This window comes from Ammodytes marinus, assembly GCF_949987685.1.
Source record: "Ammodytes marinus genome assembly, chromosome: 12".
NCBI lineage: Eukaryota > Metazoa > Chordata > Actinopteri > Uranoscopiformes > Ammodytidae > Ammodytes > Ammodytes marinus.
Window position 1 is genome coordinate 22,353,913 of NC_137216.1, and position 17,260 is coordinate 22,371,172.

Below are 17,260 nucleotides of genomic sequence, written 5' to 3' on the forward strand. Positions count from 1 at the left end.
GTCTTTTATTTTGGTTATTGTTATTGTACCTTCATTGTTTACCTACTGAATGCACTATGTACAGCACTTTGGACAGTGCAAACTGTCATAAATGTGCTTTTATAAATACATTTTACTTACTTACTTACTTATAACTCACCCAGGCCCTTGCGCACAAATCACCCCATCCCCAGAATTTTGGATAATAGGCATGATGCAGCAATTTAGGGTTGACATTGTGCTAACTATATAGACTCAAAGTGTAGCATACCAAAGCACTAAAACATGTGTCAAATGTTTTCAAACGTGTCTATAATTGTTCAGACACAATAATCAAAAAACCTTGATCATGGAAATTTTACTTTGAAAGGCAAAACACAGTTTTTTGAGCTTAAACGTGCTTATATCTTATTCCTTGTGTCTCCCTTCTTTACAGGATGAGTCAAATGGACGGCTCTTCTTAAATATGTGGTCACATTTCCAATTTCTTCCACGGTTTTCTAGAAACAAGGGGTTTTGCAACTTCCAAAATGCACAAATCACCCCACCTTCCCCTATATATTTTTTTTTTTTTTTTTTTTTTTTTGCATTTCTCAGTTAACCCACTAGTGCAGGGGTGTCAAACACTGATTGATTGGCCCGTGGCACATTTAAAAAATATAATGTAATATGGCGCTTTTAATTTTTAAATAATTTAAATGCACTCATTATATTACAGAGGAATATCTCCCATAAAAGAAAAAGAGCAACAAGCCCATCCCAGAGGACCCTGCATAATATTTTATTTTAAATTAATATTATTATGGAAAATCTATGTGTCCTTCTCCAATAGCTTCTAATTCATCTGACACAGTGTCTCCATTTTTTTTCATACAAAATTCTTCAGATTTAGCCTCTTAATTTCCCTCTCAAAGTGCACCAGATTCATGCATTTCACTTTAAAAACTTTAAAAAATCTCCCGGGGGGGCATACCCCCGGTTCCCCCTAGGAGGGTCGGGACCTCGGCTGGATACTATTTTCACCCTGCTGGACATTGGACGCAAAGGCAGAAAACACTGGGTGTATCATTGGCATATAAACAAGAGGGGGAATGTGTCCAGTGTTTCCCCCAGCGCTTTATAGCTAAGGCGGCCGCCTTAGCAACGCCAGCCCCCCGCCTTGACTACCACCCACCCCCCCAAAAAAAAAAAAAAAAAAAATTTTTTTTTTTTTTTTTTTTTTTTTTTTTTAGTGCTGCACAATTAATGTACTAGCGAGCGCGATGTGTACTTATACATGGTCATAACTGCGCGAAAGGTAAAAAGCATGTGTCTCCAAGCGTTTCTCTATCAGCTGCTCTGTGTCCGCGGCTTTGTGCGCGCGACCGTACTGCACCGCGCGACTACGGCATGCACGCGGGAGAGTTAAACGAGCAGAAGCAAACCGACATTTAATTGTTGGCGATAATAAACCCGGTGCAGTTCTATGGGGATATTTAGCTGAACAGAAAGAAGTGCTCTGCAAAGCTAGAACAGTTTAAGACTCCACATCACCGTGGCAACACAACCTATCTATCAGCTCAGACAGCGCAGAGAAAAGTTTGATGAATGCATGAGAGTGATGGCCCAGGCAAGTTTCAGTAAGTGTTTACAGAAGTGCCACACTGTTACTGTCTTTGACCTTTGGAGAAATGTATTTAGTCATTTTAAGGGGAAAACACATTGTATTTATTATTTCAACTATTGAGTTATTTTTCAAACAGCATGCTAGTGTAGGCCAAGAAGATTTATTTTCTGAATTTTCAATGCTGCTTTATTTTTATGTTTTAAATTTGGAAATACATGTTAGAAAACGACCAATAAACTCTGTATTTAAAAAGAAATCAAGCAAGTAGGCTAAAAACAACCATTAATGAATTATAGGCTATCGCATCACAATAGGCTTATTGTCCACAATAATCGCACAACAGCCCCTCATCCAAAAAGGAACTTTAAAGTTGAATTTTCACTTTTATGTGCATACACATGTTGAGTGTATGGTCCATTATTTGTATTTAGTGTGTCTGTATAGTATTGCACCAAAACAGTAGAAGTTTTCTTTAATTGTGCTTTGTACTGCATGTTTGCACATCATTTGTACCTGCACATAGCAAACAAAATTGCACAACTGTAAGGTCAGTGTCTGTTGTATTCAAATTAACAGTTTATTTCTTTACTGCGCATTGGCATCTTTGAGCAAAATACCCCCCAAATTTTCGACGCGGCGCTACGCGCCGCGCCTCCGATGACCCAGGGTAGTGACCACCTTGACTAAGCCATTTTCTGGGGGAAACACTGGTGTCTGTTTAATGTACAAGGAAAGTGTTGCCGTGAAGAAGGATTACAATTTACGAAGACACTATGAAACTAAACATCAGAGCAGCTACATGTCCTGATAAATGTGTTATTTTTGCTTAGTGGCCCGGCCCTTCGTATATTTTTCTGTATGTGGCCCTCAGTGAAAAAAGTTTGGACACCCCTGCTTTAGAACAAGAAAAGCATTTGATTTAGGTTCAAGGTTCAAGACTGGTTGCGTTCCAAATCGCATACTTTCTACTATATAGTATGTAGAAAAAAGATTTAGGATGTACCGATTCTTGTGGCCAGATTTAGGATGGTTAGAAGTACCCGGATGTCCTACTTCATGCGGCCAAGATTGTTAGTGTTGAAAACTGCATCCTATTTGGGCGATTCTGACCCACAAACCATTGCGCACGTGAAGTGACGTCACATCGACGAAGCCTCCATATGAAAACAAACGGGGATGCGACGGATATAAAAGCAAGAGGCAAGATCAAGGCGCAATGTTATGATGAAATAAGAGAGTAAAGTATGTCCCAATAGTATGCCTACTGCATCCTAACTAGATTATTTTTATCGTCGGATGTAGTATGTAGAAATAGAAAAAAGAAAGAGTATGCGATTCGGAACGAAACCTGTGTGTGTGTTATGTACACCACCACGCCTGTCAGAGGAGGTTTACAGAATGTCCTACTGTGTAAATCTAAAATATAGATGTAAGAATATTGATCTGTAACAATTGTTGGTTTACTTTGCATCCGATACTCTCCCTTCTGGTGATATTATGCACTGCACTTTGTTATGCTTAAGCTATGAACCTTATTGATGAAAAGATTAAATGTCCATCAACCACTAACAAGAGCAAGTATAGCCAAATAACTGCTCATTTGGAAAGCTTGTAAACCAGATACAAAGTCAAAATGTTATTACCGAACGGACCAAATGGTTTGGAACGGCAACATTTTGGAAACCAGTGAATTTGAAACCAGACTGGAATTTCATTCTTCATCTCTGCTAGAGAGTCTTTCCACTGTAGCCTGCTTGTTAATTTTGTGCGTGCTGCCTAAAGTCCCTATTGATTTAACAATAACACATGTTCAAATTGTGGCTTTAGAGAGGAAGCTGCAGGCCTCCAAAACCAATAACTGGTACACACACTCACCCTCCAACACTACGCCCAAGATCAGGCAATAGTACATATCTTGTGATGAGTTATTGATTGTTTAAACAAGTTCCGAATTGATTTCATGGAAAGTATTATATTGTATGTTTTCTTTTTTATAGAAGCACACACGTAAATACCAAACAGTATCTTTGGGGGGGGATGGGATTGGCCATAATGGAATTTGGGTGGCTGGAGGATAAAATAGATAATTGGTTAGTCTTATCCTTCTGTACCAGGCCAAAGCACTCTTAAATCAGAGTAATGGAGTAAATTGTGGTGCTAATTAAAAGCTTGTCTGAGGTCATGGCCTACACGGTTTTAAGCAGTTGTGTAGTAAGAGTGCCACTTGACACAGGTGAGCGCATCACCCTAAAAAACAAATAACCAAATCTGAGTGCTATTTGTCTGGAACTGAAACAGTCAACCGTTTTCCTGGAACCAGTCCATCGATCTTCATTATGTCCAGTCAGCGCCATTGATCATCCATTTAAAAACCTCTATTGATCACTCATTAAAGATGACCAGGCGGCCCCATTTCCTTGCATCTGAGCCCCTCTCCACAGCCGTTGACTTCCATCGACCTATGGTCATCTGAGCTGCACGCTCATTGCTCTGTTTGTGTCTGAAGGCACACTCTCTTCCTCCTACTGACTCCACCATCTGGAGAGACTGTAGTGGGGAGAATATTGGGGGGTATTGGCTCAGGAAACTCTGAAGATATTGATCTTCTCATAGGTCAGCGGCTGCTCTCTTCAGGAGACACTTCAGACCTAGCTCAAGATTTCCTCTGTTTTATTTATTTATATGATATGAATTGAGTTACCCTTTGCAATATTTGCTTTGACCTCGATTCATTCATTGTCCCTTTTGTTCTTGGCTTATATTCACCCGTATTTTCTTTTACGTCCTACTGGCTACAATCACAACAGTCCCTAAAGGTAATTTATATTGCAATATAAAAATGTTTTCTATTGCCCAATGTATTGTTTTTGGCATCAATCTATGAATCCAACATTATCAAGTAGGGCTGCACAATTAATCAATTTAACCAAAATGGCAATAGGGCTCAAAATTGCGGTTCCGGAAGTAAAAGTCCAAAGGAGATTTGATTATTTGCCACAATGTCATTACCATCCAAGGCAGACTGACTGCTAGCTACCCGAGCGTAAAACGATTGTATATACTCCGTAAATGACACAAGTTCGAATGATATCAACCTTGTTTGAAGAAAAACATGTTTTATTTGCTATCTCACAAAAAAGAACTACACTACCAATGATTATAGAGCATCACAGTGACGTCTCTGATTGGTGGAGCCTGCGGTTACCATAGAAAAGTTTACCACTCGCAAAAAACTCGACTTTCCGGTAGCAGCCGTGAAACATAGTAGAAAAAAATAAGCTTGGCTGGTTTCTAACGGTCGTATTTGTGTTATTACAGGGAAACAAACAGCAGATCATACATTATAAATGTAGAAAGAAAGAAATACAGATGCTTCCATAGTTTTACCACATTACATTCAAGCAAGTGATAGAATGTTAGAGGCCTTCACAGTTACCAGGTATTAACTAAATAAATTGAAGCTGGCATGGTGGCCAAAAGCTCCCTAATATGAAGTTGATCTGGTGGCCCGTAGAGGCCCAAATCTTTTGTCGCGTCACTTTGCTTGCCATTAAAGCTGCACTTTGTGTGTGATCAATCAGTGATTACCTCTCACCATGTAGCCATTAATAAGACAGGTGCTAATTACAGACAGAAGGCCATGTGCAGATTGGATAATTTTACTTAAATTGGGCCCCCAGGCCACCGTAAATGTAGAGCTCCCCTAATAAATGTTGTGTTGCGACAGCATACACAAAGATGGAGGAACCACAGGGTTTTACCGTTTGAAGCAAATCGTTGAAGCTGTTGTTCTCTTATCTTGCAATAAGTACAGTCCTTGAACAAAGGCCTACTTGACTGTATTATATTCTATTTAAATGGTTGGTTTTCCCAAATTGCAAAAAAATATATTTCCTTATACTTTTAGGAGCCTCTAGCCATGCAAACAGCTTCGACTGAATTATTCCAGGTTTGAGATGTGTGGAGATTATTGCATACTCTACTAGAAAGGTGGCTATACCTTGCTTGTTTTTCTCATCAGACATAAACACAGCATTTAAAAGTGAATCCGCAAAATTTCTTACTACAGTAGAAGCAATATCCCCATTTCTGTGTACACTCGGTTACCAGTTTATTGGTAACCCCTGGCTGCAACTCATGCAGTCTAAAAATTTAACAGCTCTGCTATGAATCCAAATTTCATTAAGGTTATGATTTTCAGTTTATGTTTTGACCTGTGTATAACATAGGTGTCAATTTAACTTGATTTATTTTGGAGGCAGTAGTTTAGAGCTGTTAAATTAGCTGTTATTTCTTATATTAGAACCAACCCATTTATATCAATGAGCGTAGACTAGTAAATAAATAGCACCTCTACGTATAACTAAACTGAGCACTCTAACCTTAATGGGGGAGGATATGTTTCATGGCTATTGCAGTAGATTGCATTGGGTTTACGTAGCTATAAATAATTAACTGCCAATTGAGTGAATAGTTCTTTGTAATTTACTTACTAACCTTTTAATAGGCACTCTTATAGAGTACTAAATATTATTGCAGTGCTGTTCAGCAAGAGGAAAACCACTAGCCCTCTTGACCCATTATAACCTCTGTGATCTAATTTGTACAGAAACGTTCATTATGTCCATCGTTGTACTAAGTGATATAGAAGCACCCTATAGTTGAATTATCCAGAAAAACCCACTCCCTACACAACACCAATTCAAATACATGCTGAATCAGCCACTCATCACCTCTTTAAAGTGTTGCTGAATGGCCCATCGACCAATGCGTAAGGTTCGTCTTTGTGCTCATGGGTGACTCGATTAGGAATGCGCTTGAGTCTTAACATCAGTGTGGCTGCTCCCCTCAGCAGCTTCGACTCATCTGAACCTGCATGCACACTAATCATATTGTAGAGTTTTTCACGGCTCATCGAGCCCAAGAAAGCAATGTCAGGTGATTGGATTTTGTGTTGTCAACTCAAGCACATACTGTACATCTTTGCAAATCACATTAGAAATGTGTTCAAACGTTTTACCTTGTTGCTTGTAACTAAATAAAGCCAATGTATAAGGCTACTTGCTGACTGTAACGTATTTGATAATTGTTTGCAATCTCTTTATACCTCTCACAGTCAAAGCTGCATCCATGGTCTATCTTTAAAGATTTAGGACGGATAAATCAGCACCAAACTATTATAAAGCAACCTTCCTCATAAACATAACCCACAGCTAGATCCTACGAGCAAATAATACCAACACCAGCCAGTTTAAAAAGCACTTACCTGCTGCAAGACAGGTGGAACTGGACCACTCACTGCTCATCAATATTCCTGGACAGTAGATGTATGTGTTAGTAATTAATCTCCCAATATCATTGCATTAAGTCCTCCTTACCTCCATAAAGTCTTAATGTTGTACCCTTATCCGTTTGTTGAACCTCTTGTGCCCTGGTCTTTGGCTCCTGTGTGTCCCCATTTTCCTGCCAACATGAGAAAGAGATTGCAGGGACAGACTGGGTGGGGAATGGTTGATGCTTTGGTCAATCAATATTAGGGTGGGTCTTTCAGCAGAAAGATTGTATATCTGGACAGATGACTAACACATAAGAAAGGAGGTGGTTGGGTGAGGTATTTTCTGTAAGTGTTGCTTAAAGCGGCTACGAGTAACATTTAAATATCTTTTAAACAGCCTCATGTTTCCTCTCATAATCATAAATTACCTTTCTAACAGCAAACGAGACCATCAGTGCAAAGAAAGACGTTTTTATATAGTTTTTATTACTGCTTTTGGTCTGGTCGCACACCCAGTCCGATTTTCGATTCGCTCGTGCAGGCTCTATGGTCACATATCCGTATTGGTCGCAGATTTCAGTGTGGCGCTGCAACGCGATTTGAGAAGCCTATCCCTCCAGGTGAGGGAAAGGGAGCGGGAGCCTTGTTTGAGACAGTTATTTGTCGTCATAATGACTGATAACGGGGCTGAACCATCAAAGAAAAAAAAGAGAATGCAATGAAGCAAAGCTAAAAGGGAGAGTGATATAGGCTACGGGCGGGACGAGGGTGTTGCCAAGCAAGTGTATACAATTTCACGAGAGCGAAACTAGACTGCAGTGTTTACTCCTAAATGAATGAGCGGTTGGTACTAACACAAAGTTTGCTTTGCTTCACCATCATCAGATAACCATTATCTGAAATAGTCATTATTTACATCAACAACACAAACACATTACCTCATCGTGATCCATACTAACTGCCGTCTCTCGTTCATTCGCTTTCTGTGAGGAGACGTAATCTTTCAGCTCCGTGAGAGAGAGTAGTTAGGTGACGCTGCTGCATCAACTCATTGCAATCAGGTGTGTGTAGCACTGACTGGCATTAGTTGATGCAGTGTCAAAACCACTCTCACGGAGCCGAAAAGAGTCCTCACACTTTCAACACACGGACATGCACTATATTGCGCCCTTCTCAGTTCACACTCGCACGCCTGGCACGAGCTAGAAAACAGCTTTGCGACAGCGGGCGTCGTAAAAATACTACCGCTTTTGTCCACCACCAACGTGCCATGTTACTCGTAGTGGCTTTAAGTAGAATACACGCTAGGAAATGATGAGGCATGCACATTTTTTTATAAACATTGCTTTTGGATCGCCCTCTTTAAGCATCCGAATGTTTTTTTGGACATACTCTAAATGGTTTCTTTATGTTGATGACGGTTGTTGTCAAAAAAAATATATCGGATATAAATGTTGATTTATTCTCTTCATGTTTTCTAATGGTTTGTTATTGTGATGAATTCAGGAATTCAGGTATTGTGCACAATCGTCTACTTTTCAATAAATATTGTCACAGTTAGAAATTCCTGATATGGTCGAATCTGAATGACAACTCAGCGTAGGTGAACATTTTTTCTGACTTGGATTTTCGAAGTTGTGTTACCGCTAAAAAGGAGAATTTGTCACTTGATTAATAACTTAAGGTAGGAAACGGTTGCGTCATGCTCTCTATTGGATGAGACACTGAATCACATTGCACCTCCTGCCACACCCCAATTAGTGAGGTCACTGCAGTTGTTTTCCATTACTGGTGGTTATGACTTATTCTAAAGCTACTGGTTGGGTTTGAGCAAGATGTTCAAGATGTTTGAAATTTCAACACGTACAGCCAAGCGTAAGCAGATTTCCCCCGTTGTTCTTTGATATTAAGGTGTCCACGGGGAGAACTACAAAGCCCAAGTACCGGTACTTTTATAAAAGTGCACATTCAGGAAGGACACTGCAGTGAAACCCACAGATTTATTGCTGAGGTTCACTCTGGCATCTGTTTTTAACGCTAAAGTATTTTGAACAAGAACGCATATATGCCAGAGGGTCTGAGCATGACCTCATAGCACGAGACGAGAGGTTTGCACAGCGAAGTGGTAGCAACAGAGAGGCTAAATATAACCAGATGCTCGGATTGAGGTCTGCTGCATTGTTTTTTTAATCTCAGAAAAGGTTTGTGTGTGCTTTCTGTTTTTCTCTTTGTGACTGAAAGGTACTGCCTGGAGAAAACAAGTCAACCTTAAGTGTCTGAGACGTACAAATGCCAGATCTCTTGTTCAGAAGCCAACCTACAGAAACTACCTCCATAAAGCTTGTGGAGTACTTCTATTTCTAAGATGGCGTGTTGGCTAGGCATACTGTATCTGTTCACAGCTCTGTTACCTCATCTTAATAGTTCATTTATCTTGCACCACTCCCATTTGCAAGTTAACCCTAAAAAATCCAGGATTGTAATGAGGAAATGTATACCTATTTTTTTTTTCAGGTGCATCTGAAGTGGAGGAGGAGACGCAACAAGATAAACAGCCAACAGAAAAAACGAGCGCAAAGATAAAACCAGTGAAGAGGAAGGGAGATACAGACAACACTGTTAAGGCCAAGAAGAAGAAAACAAAGGAAAAGGTATTAAAATGTTAGGCCCTTGTGTAAAAGCTGCCCATCACAAGTTTTTTTACAGTATACCTAAGTGGAGAACTGATTCCTTCAAACCCACTCTGTTTAAGTTTTCAGGATGCTCTTCTGTTAACGTGAATGTAAATTAAATATGCCTTTAATGCTGTGTCATGAGAAATTTTGAATATACCACCAATGTGATGTTTGGGACCTGTTTTGTGTGACAACTGATTAGGTGATCGAAAGGAAATGAATTTTGCAACCATTTTGATAATTAATTGTTTGAATAATTTTCAAGCAGGAATGTGCAAACATTCTGTAGTTCCAGCTTCTTAATTATTGACATTTTTTCTCTCATTTTTATAATACTGATCAATTAAAAATATTTTACATAAGGCATTTGTAGACTCACCTTGTGCTCTGGGAAATTGGAATCAATGAATGGGCCTACAATTAATAAGAAAATTACCATCAAATGACTTGTTAATAAACTATTATTTTGCATACATTTGATTGTAGATCTGTGCATAGGCTCATAACCTGTTGATGCACTTCTGGTTTTTTAATACAATGCATAAAACTATTAATTTTAGTAAATATTTCTTCTATGATGAACTGTACTTTTAATTACCTGAGAATTATTCAGGATTTATTTCCTAAATTCACAATTTAAAATGCTTTCAAAACCCTTAATATATTAGCATTATTTTCTGACCTGTGTGTTCCTGCATTGTATCCACAGACAGAGTGTATAATTCCTCAGAAGACAGAGGCTGATGATGAAAAGTCATCAAAAGTCAAAAAGGGGAGGAAGGTGAGTGTGGCGACACCTGCTGTTAGAATGAGGGAACGGTAGTAACTGAGCTTTGTCTGTGAATATTGATGTACACGACTATATTTTGTTTACCAGAAGAAGAAGAAGACCATTACAGACGTCTTGGCGGCTTCGGAGCCAAAACCCGGTTGTCCGGCAGACCTGCAGAACCTTGTTACACAGTTCTTCTCAGACACGCGCTCTGTGATCGAGCAGGAGGAGCTCAAGTTGCTGGGTGAGTCAGTGCAAGTCCCCTTTTAGGCTGAAGGTTCACTCAATATCTGCTGACCTGTTGGTTCATCAAAGTCCCTGTCTGCCCCCCTTCTATCTTCCAGACTCCAGCTTCCTGTCCACTAATGATTTGACCCACACCCTCAATTCCTATCTGAAACAGGGTGAGTGGTGGTGTTCTCAAGTAAAGTGTTGGCTGTTTTAATTTTATACACACAACTCACTTCCTATTTCCTTTGTTATTTCCTTTGTATTATTCCTAGTGTGTCCCAAGTGGTCCAAGATTCAAAAGCAGCATAAAGAGAAGTCTTCTGTGGTCCTGCTCATCGTCTGTAGCGCTGCTCTCCGGGCCATCGAGCTCATCAAGTAAGCGATACATGGAATTATTTTTCAAATTTCCTCCCTTAAACCGATTTAATTATATTAATGTGAACGCTTTTTGTTTTTGTGTTATTCCCAGGCAGCTGACAACCTTCAAGGGGGAAGCCAAAGCAATAAAACTTTTTGCAAAACATATCAAGGTACTAGAGATGACGGCTACTCCCTACGATGCATGAGGATTATTTGTGCACATTGAAAAGTATTGTCAGAACAACATGTGTGTGTGTGTGTGTGTGTGTGTGTGTGTGTGTGTGTGTGTGTGTGTGTGTGTGTGTGTGTGTGTGTGTGTGTGTGTGTGTGTGTGTGTGTGTGTGTGTGCAGGTAGAGGAGCAGGTCAAGTTGCTGCAAAAGGGCGTCACACACATCGGAGTTGGGACACCCGGCAGGATTAAGGCTCTTATTGAGAATGGTGTGTATGGACACGGCAATCCTACCGTCTTAACTTCACAGCTTTGGATGTCCTATTGTTCGATGGAAACAATAGATCTGTTTTTCTTTCAGAGGGTTTGAACTTGAAGGCGTTGAGATACGTGGTTCTGGACTGGAACTGGAGGGACCAGAAGCTCCGGAGGATGGTGGACATTCCTGAGGTGAGCTACTGCCCCCTGCTGGATGGAAATATAATGAACTTGTTTTGACTTTAAACACACTGCATAATTGTATTAAATATTTACTATTTATTTTGATATTTTAAAGGACCTTTCCACTCAGATTGTGTATCTTATTGTTAATGGACATGCAGAGGTTGACACAAGAAGGTTGTTTTCACATTAATCTGCCAAAGGGGGGTGCATCCTCTGTGTTTACCTTAACCCATTGATGACTATGGCAATCTAGGATGCATGTCCTTAATGCCTGAGGGTTTTCTGAAAAAATAGTACGAATTGTCAAGTCTACCAAAACCTTAATATCTAAGCCTGTGTAGCACATAAAAACATGAAATAAAATACATTTAAAAGTTAAGGTTCACAGGTTTTATTTAAACATGCTTCCTTAGCGCTTACACACCAACAAATTTTTCTAAAAATCGTCAAAATTAGATGGGGGAGAAAAAAATAAAAAATAATATAAAATATTTAGTGTGATTTTCGTCAGTAGCCTATAGTGGACCTTGATTCTGCGCACCAAACGCCACTAACTGTTCTGTAATACACTATCGCTGACACAGCCGGCTTATTTTTTTTTTATTATTTTTTTTATTTTTTTTTTTATTTTTTTTTTATTGATGTGATTTTCGGCAAACCACACAACTTTTGGGTGGTCACGTGGTCTTAAAAATCAACAAAACCCACCTCATGTGTATTTGAACCAATGACAGTGCATTCTATGCTGCGCATGCCATGAAAATTAGATAAAGTAACAATGCTGCACGATGCAGCATCAGGCAGGAGAGGCAATGTGGCATCGCGCAGCAGCCGTCATCAATGGGTTAACTATCAGTTAATGGTGTTAGAATTGGAAGGATTGTCAACTTCACAACTAGTTTGGAACAAATCATGGTCCAATATGCAGCTTGTGCGTTAATACTTCAAGCCTCCTATCGCACATATACAGTGAAGTAGGAGGCATCTTTTGTCGGGTAGTTGAAATGAACAGGATTTGTATGTTCATTGATTCTATGTAGTTCATTGGGGGAGAAGCTGAATATTTAATTGTATGAGTTTTCAATAGTTTTTGTAGAAAAAGCATATTGGATGCAAATTGTCAGTATTTTTTTGAATGTCCTTAAAACATCTTAGAGTGTTTCTATGACTAAATAGTTATGTGTAATAAGTCGAACATATGTTCATGTCTATTTCAGGTCAAACTGGACTTCATGAAGCTGTTTGAGAGCGGCATCCTGAAGGGTTGTAAAGAAGACAAAGTCAAAATTGGACTTTTTTAGCTGCATATTGTATACTTTGCTTGTATGCCCCCTAACCCTTGATGTTTAAAGCGACATTCTGATGTCCCTTACAATATGCTGAAGGGGTCTCATCCTGTTTGTTTTCCCCTTTTGTGTCAGCGTGAAATCTGCACTGTGCTTTTACTATTTCCAGAGACCGCGTCTCGTGTGCGGTGTTGTTTGTTCACTCTTGTTAGACGAATGCGATGTCCCAGTGTGATGGATTGAATAAACTGACTCAGAATGAAACCAGCATCCTTCTGTTTGTTTAGTCTGACCTTGGGAAGTCCCTCCTACTGAGAATGTGAGGTCATGAGTTTACTTGCCCACTAGGAAATCCTATTTATCATAACATCCTTTGATAAAGCATTTTGAAGCTGCATGAAGAAGGGGGCTCAGAACCAGCAGATTAGAATAAAGGCCTGAAGTACACTTTTGTGTTATTCTGATTCAACACAAAGATGGAACATAGCCGGAAAGAAGAACAAAACATAATCACAAAGAGAAATGTAAGTAACAGAAAACAGAAAGAGGTAGTGAAGTAAAGGATTGTGGTTAATAAATAACAGGCCACAACGGTCTCCCCCGCCCAGCAAGGCCTGCTGGGAAAATCTCTTAGCAAGCAGAGTTCATTTGTGTGTGTGTGCGTAAGAAGATATTGCTGAAGCAAAAAAAACAGGAAGAGAAGACAGAGCACGGCTTTCTCTGACACATTTTGGCTCTCCAGCTGTCCAAGTTCCTCCTCTCTCTCTCCAAGCGAAGGTCCCTCTCATGGGCAAAGCGAATGGCAAGTCTGGGCCCTTGGCTCGGAGGCCAGACAACTCTGCTTTCAAACAGCAGAGGCTACCTGCTTGGTCACCCATGCTAACGGCTAACACCGTGCTGCCGTTCTTCTACTTCACGGCTTTGATATGCATGTTTCTGGGAGTATGGCTTCTTCTCACCGTGCAGAGAACACAGGAAATGAAGGTGAGTGTTTGTGTGTGTTTCTGAAAATTTCACTTGCTTATTCAGTAGGTTCTTTTTTCCCCCTTATGTGGAAATATTGTAATATAATACTCAAAGTGTGTTTGTGTGAGATACAGAGAGAGGAAAGTCCAAATGCTCTAGGGTGCAATAAAAAAAGGGAGTGACAAAGAGAGGAATGATACAAGGTTAGGTTTGAAGTAAAGAGAAAATGTTTATTTGCAATTTATTCTACTAGGACTTTAATTGACTCTCCTGTCTTAACAGCTGGACTACACAGAGGCCGGGACTTGTAATAAATGTTTTGAAAAGCGTAAAAATGTGAGCCACGCAGCAGAACCCTGCACCTGCACTGTGGTGTTTCCTATCGAGAAGGCATTCAAGGTAACAATCTCAAACTTGACAACAACCTTTCTTGAAACCCAACGAATGCAATTGTGGTTGAAAGTCTGAAATGATTTGTAAGCCAACCCTGATGTAAGATTATTTTGTCGAACTGCTATATTCCAAGGTCAAGAATGTACTTATTATAATAGTGTAATAATATCACACTCTGTGTCCCAGTGCTACTATTTCTTGTCCATGCTGTAAAGCTTAACGCCAATCATACACAGAATCCAAATATCAGCATTTTTCTTTTTCCACACTTACCCTGCTGCCGTTTCCAGGGAAATGTCTTTTTCTACTACGGCCTCCAAAACTTCCATCAGAATCTCCGCAGATACATGGACTCCAGAGATGATGCACAGATGGTTGGCAGGAAGAATAAATTAGAGGTGGCTCCACTTATTGATCACAACAATAACATTGTCATTGTCAGTATTTTCAGTTAGCATAAAAAACTACAACCAATAGCTTCTTTAAAACCGAAAGTGTATTCTGATTTGTTCGCCTTTTGATGAAGCGGTAGAAGTGTAAATTGTACCAAGTAAAAAAAAATCACTTTCTTAATAGTTTAGTTCTGCATATGAAATGGTACTATGTCAGAATTGAATACAAAGTGTCCTCATAGTATCAAAAGTAAATGTATTATTTATGCAGCAAATGTAGTGTTAATTTATTACTATGTACGCAGCATTTTGATGTATTTGGTGAAAGTGAAAATAATTCTAACAACCTGTTATACTGTAGGGTAGTATCATTTCAAATCATGTTCTGTAAACTTATCATGTTTCGTATGAAAAAACTTTGGTCTGAAAATTTATATTTTGTGCCTTAGAATTGTAATTATGGTCTTAAACATACTTGGTGCACCACTGCTCTATTGCTTATTTGACATCCTTAAATAAACTCCCTGATTTTCTCCATTACTCTCGTTTCCTGAGCAGAACCCCAGTACGTACTGCACGCCTTTTTCAAGAGACCAAAATGGCCTCCCCATTGCTCCCTGTGGTGCTGTGGCCAACAGCATCTTCAATGGTAAGCACCACTCGCAACGCACATCATCAATCATGGCATCCATTCTCCACATTCCCTTCAGCGGCCTCTCAACTGAAATCTATTCTCCCAGACTCCTTCACTCTGACCTACATTGGCTCCAGTGGTCCTCCAGTTCCCGTCCCTCTGTTACGGGAGGGCATCACCTGGTATACCGACAAAAATGTCAAGTACCGCAACCCAACCATGACTGAAAACATGACATCATTGGCTGAAGTGTTCAAAGGTAAATAAGGAATCAGTAGTTCAGTTTTGAATCAGTACTTCATATTGTCAGTAATGTCTTGATTTGTGATGACGTCATAGGCACAGGGCAGCCTCTCTACTGGCAAAAGCCTGTGTATGATCTTGATACCGTCGACCCAAACAACAACGGCTTCATCAATGAGGACCTGCTCATATGGATGAGAGAGGCCGCCTTCCCCAACTTCAAGAAGCTCTATGGCGTTTTATTACGAGCCAGTAAGCCCTTTACTAATGGTCTGCCGGCAGGAAATTACAGCATCCAGATTGACTACAGTATCCTTTCACTGCTGTGTTTTTCATGGGAGTCAGCGATTCTGGGGAATGCTTTTTGTCAGAATCTGTGAATATCTCCTCACAATACACTACCTGTACGTGTAAAAAAAAAGGTGTTCTTACTTTGCCTAAGCTCTGTAAACGGGTATGTAAACAAAGGGACGCAACCGTAGTTATCAACATGCTAGTTCAGAGCCTAGGTTGTGTAATAATAACACCAGATTTGTTTGAAGCCTACACACTGTAAGGACAGCTGGCGGAGATATTCAATTATTTTGACAAACAATCTCCAGAATTGCTGTCTCCACCTATTGGGGTAGGTTTTGTTTGTTCGTACAGGGACTATTTAAAGACAACAGGGCCTGCTGTTTTTGCCATTGAGCTACTCTTTTGTGATTACCTATTTTGAGCCTTGACCCCGCCTACCTTTCCAGACTTCCCAGTGCAGTACTTCCGAGGCAGAAAGGAAGTGGTGCTGACCACGCTGACCTGGTTTGGAGGTCAGAACCATTTCCTGCCCATAGCGTACCTCGTAGTCAGCAGCTTGATCCTGTTGATAGCCATCGTCCTCACGGTGGTCTGGTGGAAGTTTGGGAAGGATGGGAAGAACATGGAGGAATGACGGGGGAGGACAATGGAGATTAACTCACAAGCAGCTGAGAAGTGAGAACTGTGGTCCTGCTTAAGAAGTGGAAGAGACAAGTCCGAAATGATGAGGCCATTGATGCCAGCAAATGAAGGAAGAGGTGGTTTGAAAAAAAAAGAATGTTCCACAGCAGCATGTGTTGTGAAAAACCAATGAAGAATTAATTTTGATGTCTGGGAAATGACTTTTCCCTATCAGCTAAATGACCCATGTTTCATGGCCTTAATCGTGTTGATGTCTCTCTGAACAACACACTGAGAGCTGTGTGTGTGTAAGCTTTAGTTGTTGAACTTTTAAATACACAACATTTTTCTGTTCATATTTTCTCTGCATAGTTATATTTATTTTAATTATTACAACAACAATTACTATTATATCCAGTCCCCATGGTTCTAAGGATGTATTCAATGTCTCAGTAAATATTACATACTATAAAGAACACCAGCTCCAATCCTAATTTTTAAGCTTGAATAAAAGCATAACTTTGGACAAATGTTTTTTTTTTAATTGAGGTAAGCCTGTGTTTTTTTATTTTAGTTATCTTATATGGATGCCATTCTAGCAGGTCTTTGATATAGTAATTAGCCACAGTGCTGCTTAGAACTAGGTCATTATGCTAACATACTGACTTTAACAGGTATAATATGTACCATGTTCAACAAATACTTAAGACAATTGTAGCTGAGGCTAATGAGTCAAAACACCATCCTAATTACTCATTTGTTGAAGAAAAAATCCTTATCACACCATAACGGAATGTACTTAATTGTTGAATATGTGAATGTCAGGCAGCTAAAAATGTAAAAACAGTTTCAGACGTCAATTACTTGTCTGTTATGACCTGTGTTGTGCTTTAGGTGACAGCTGAAGAAGATTGTA

The 17,260-nt window shown here is 39.7% G+C and overlaps 2 protein-coding genes across 3 annotated transcripts in view; both read left to right on the forward strand.

The window, feature by feature from the left end:
* Positions 1-13,056, forward strand: part of cmss1 (cms1 ribosomal small subunit homolog) — a 37,320-nt gene extending 24,264 nt beyond the window's left edge. Inside the window, exons 2-10 of one of the 2 annotated variants that reach the window (XM_080038175.1) lie at positions 9,375-9,511; positions 10,245-10,316; positions 10,413-10,551; positions 10,652-10,711; positions 10,811-10,913; positions 11,008-11,068; positions 11,250-11,337; positions 11,430-11,518; positions 12,730-13,056. In XM_080038175.1, coding sequence (XP_079894301.1) covers positions 9,375-9,511; positions 10,245-10,316; positions 10,413-10,551; positions 10,652-10,711; positions 10,811-10,913; positions 11,008-11,068; positions 11,250-11,337; positions 11,430-11,518; positions 12,730-12,813 — 833 coding nt within the window. In that variant the 3' untranslated portion in view covers positions 12,814-13,056. The remainder of the gene's footprint in view (positions 1-9,374; positions 9,512-10,244; positions 10,317-10,412; positions 10,552-10,651; positions 10,712-10,810; positions 10,914-11,007; positions 11,069-11,249; positions 11,338-11,429; positions 11,519-12,729) is intronic. The other variant, XM_080038176.1, reaches the window with a different exon arrangement.
* A 377-nt stretch (positions 13,057-13,433) lies between these two features.
* Positions 13,434-17,240, forward strand: tmem30c (transmembrane protein 30C). The gene is made up of 7 exons (XM_080038693.1): positions 13,434-13,782; positions 14,047-14,163; positions 14,448-14,555; positions 15,108-15,198; positions 15,290-15,442; positions 15,523-15,735; positions 16,170-17,240. Exons 1-7 carry the CDS (start codon positions 13,585-13,587, stop codon positions 16,355-16,357), a joined length of 1,068 nt encoding a protein of 355 aa, XP_079894819.1. The 5' UTR covers positions 13,434-13,584; the 3' UTR covers positions 16,358-17,240.
* The last annotated feature ends 20 nt before the right edge of the window (positions 17,241-17,260 follow it).

Coding starts and splice junctions, on each gene's coding strand:
- tmem30c (XM_080038693.1), top strand. CDS start 13,585: ATGGGCAAAGCGAATGGCAAGTCTGGGCCCTTGGCTCGGAGGCCAGAC. Junction 13,783..14,046: donor AGAGAACACAGGAAATGAAG/GTGAGTGTTTGT, acceptor CTGTCTTAACAG/CTGGACTACACAGAGGCCGG. Junction 14,556..15,107: donor GCAGGAAGAATAAATTAGAG/GTGGCTCCACTT, acceptor TTTCCTGAGCAG/AACCCCAGTACGTACTGCAC.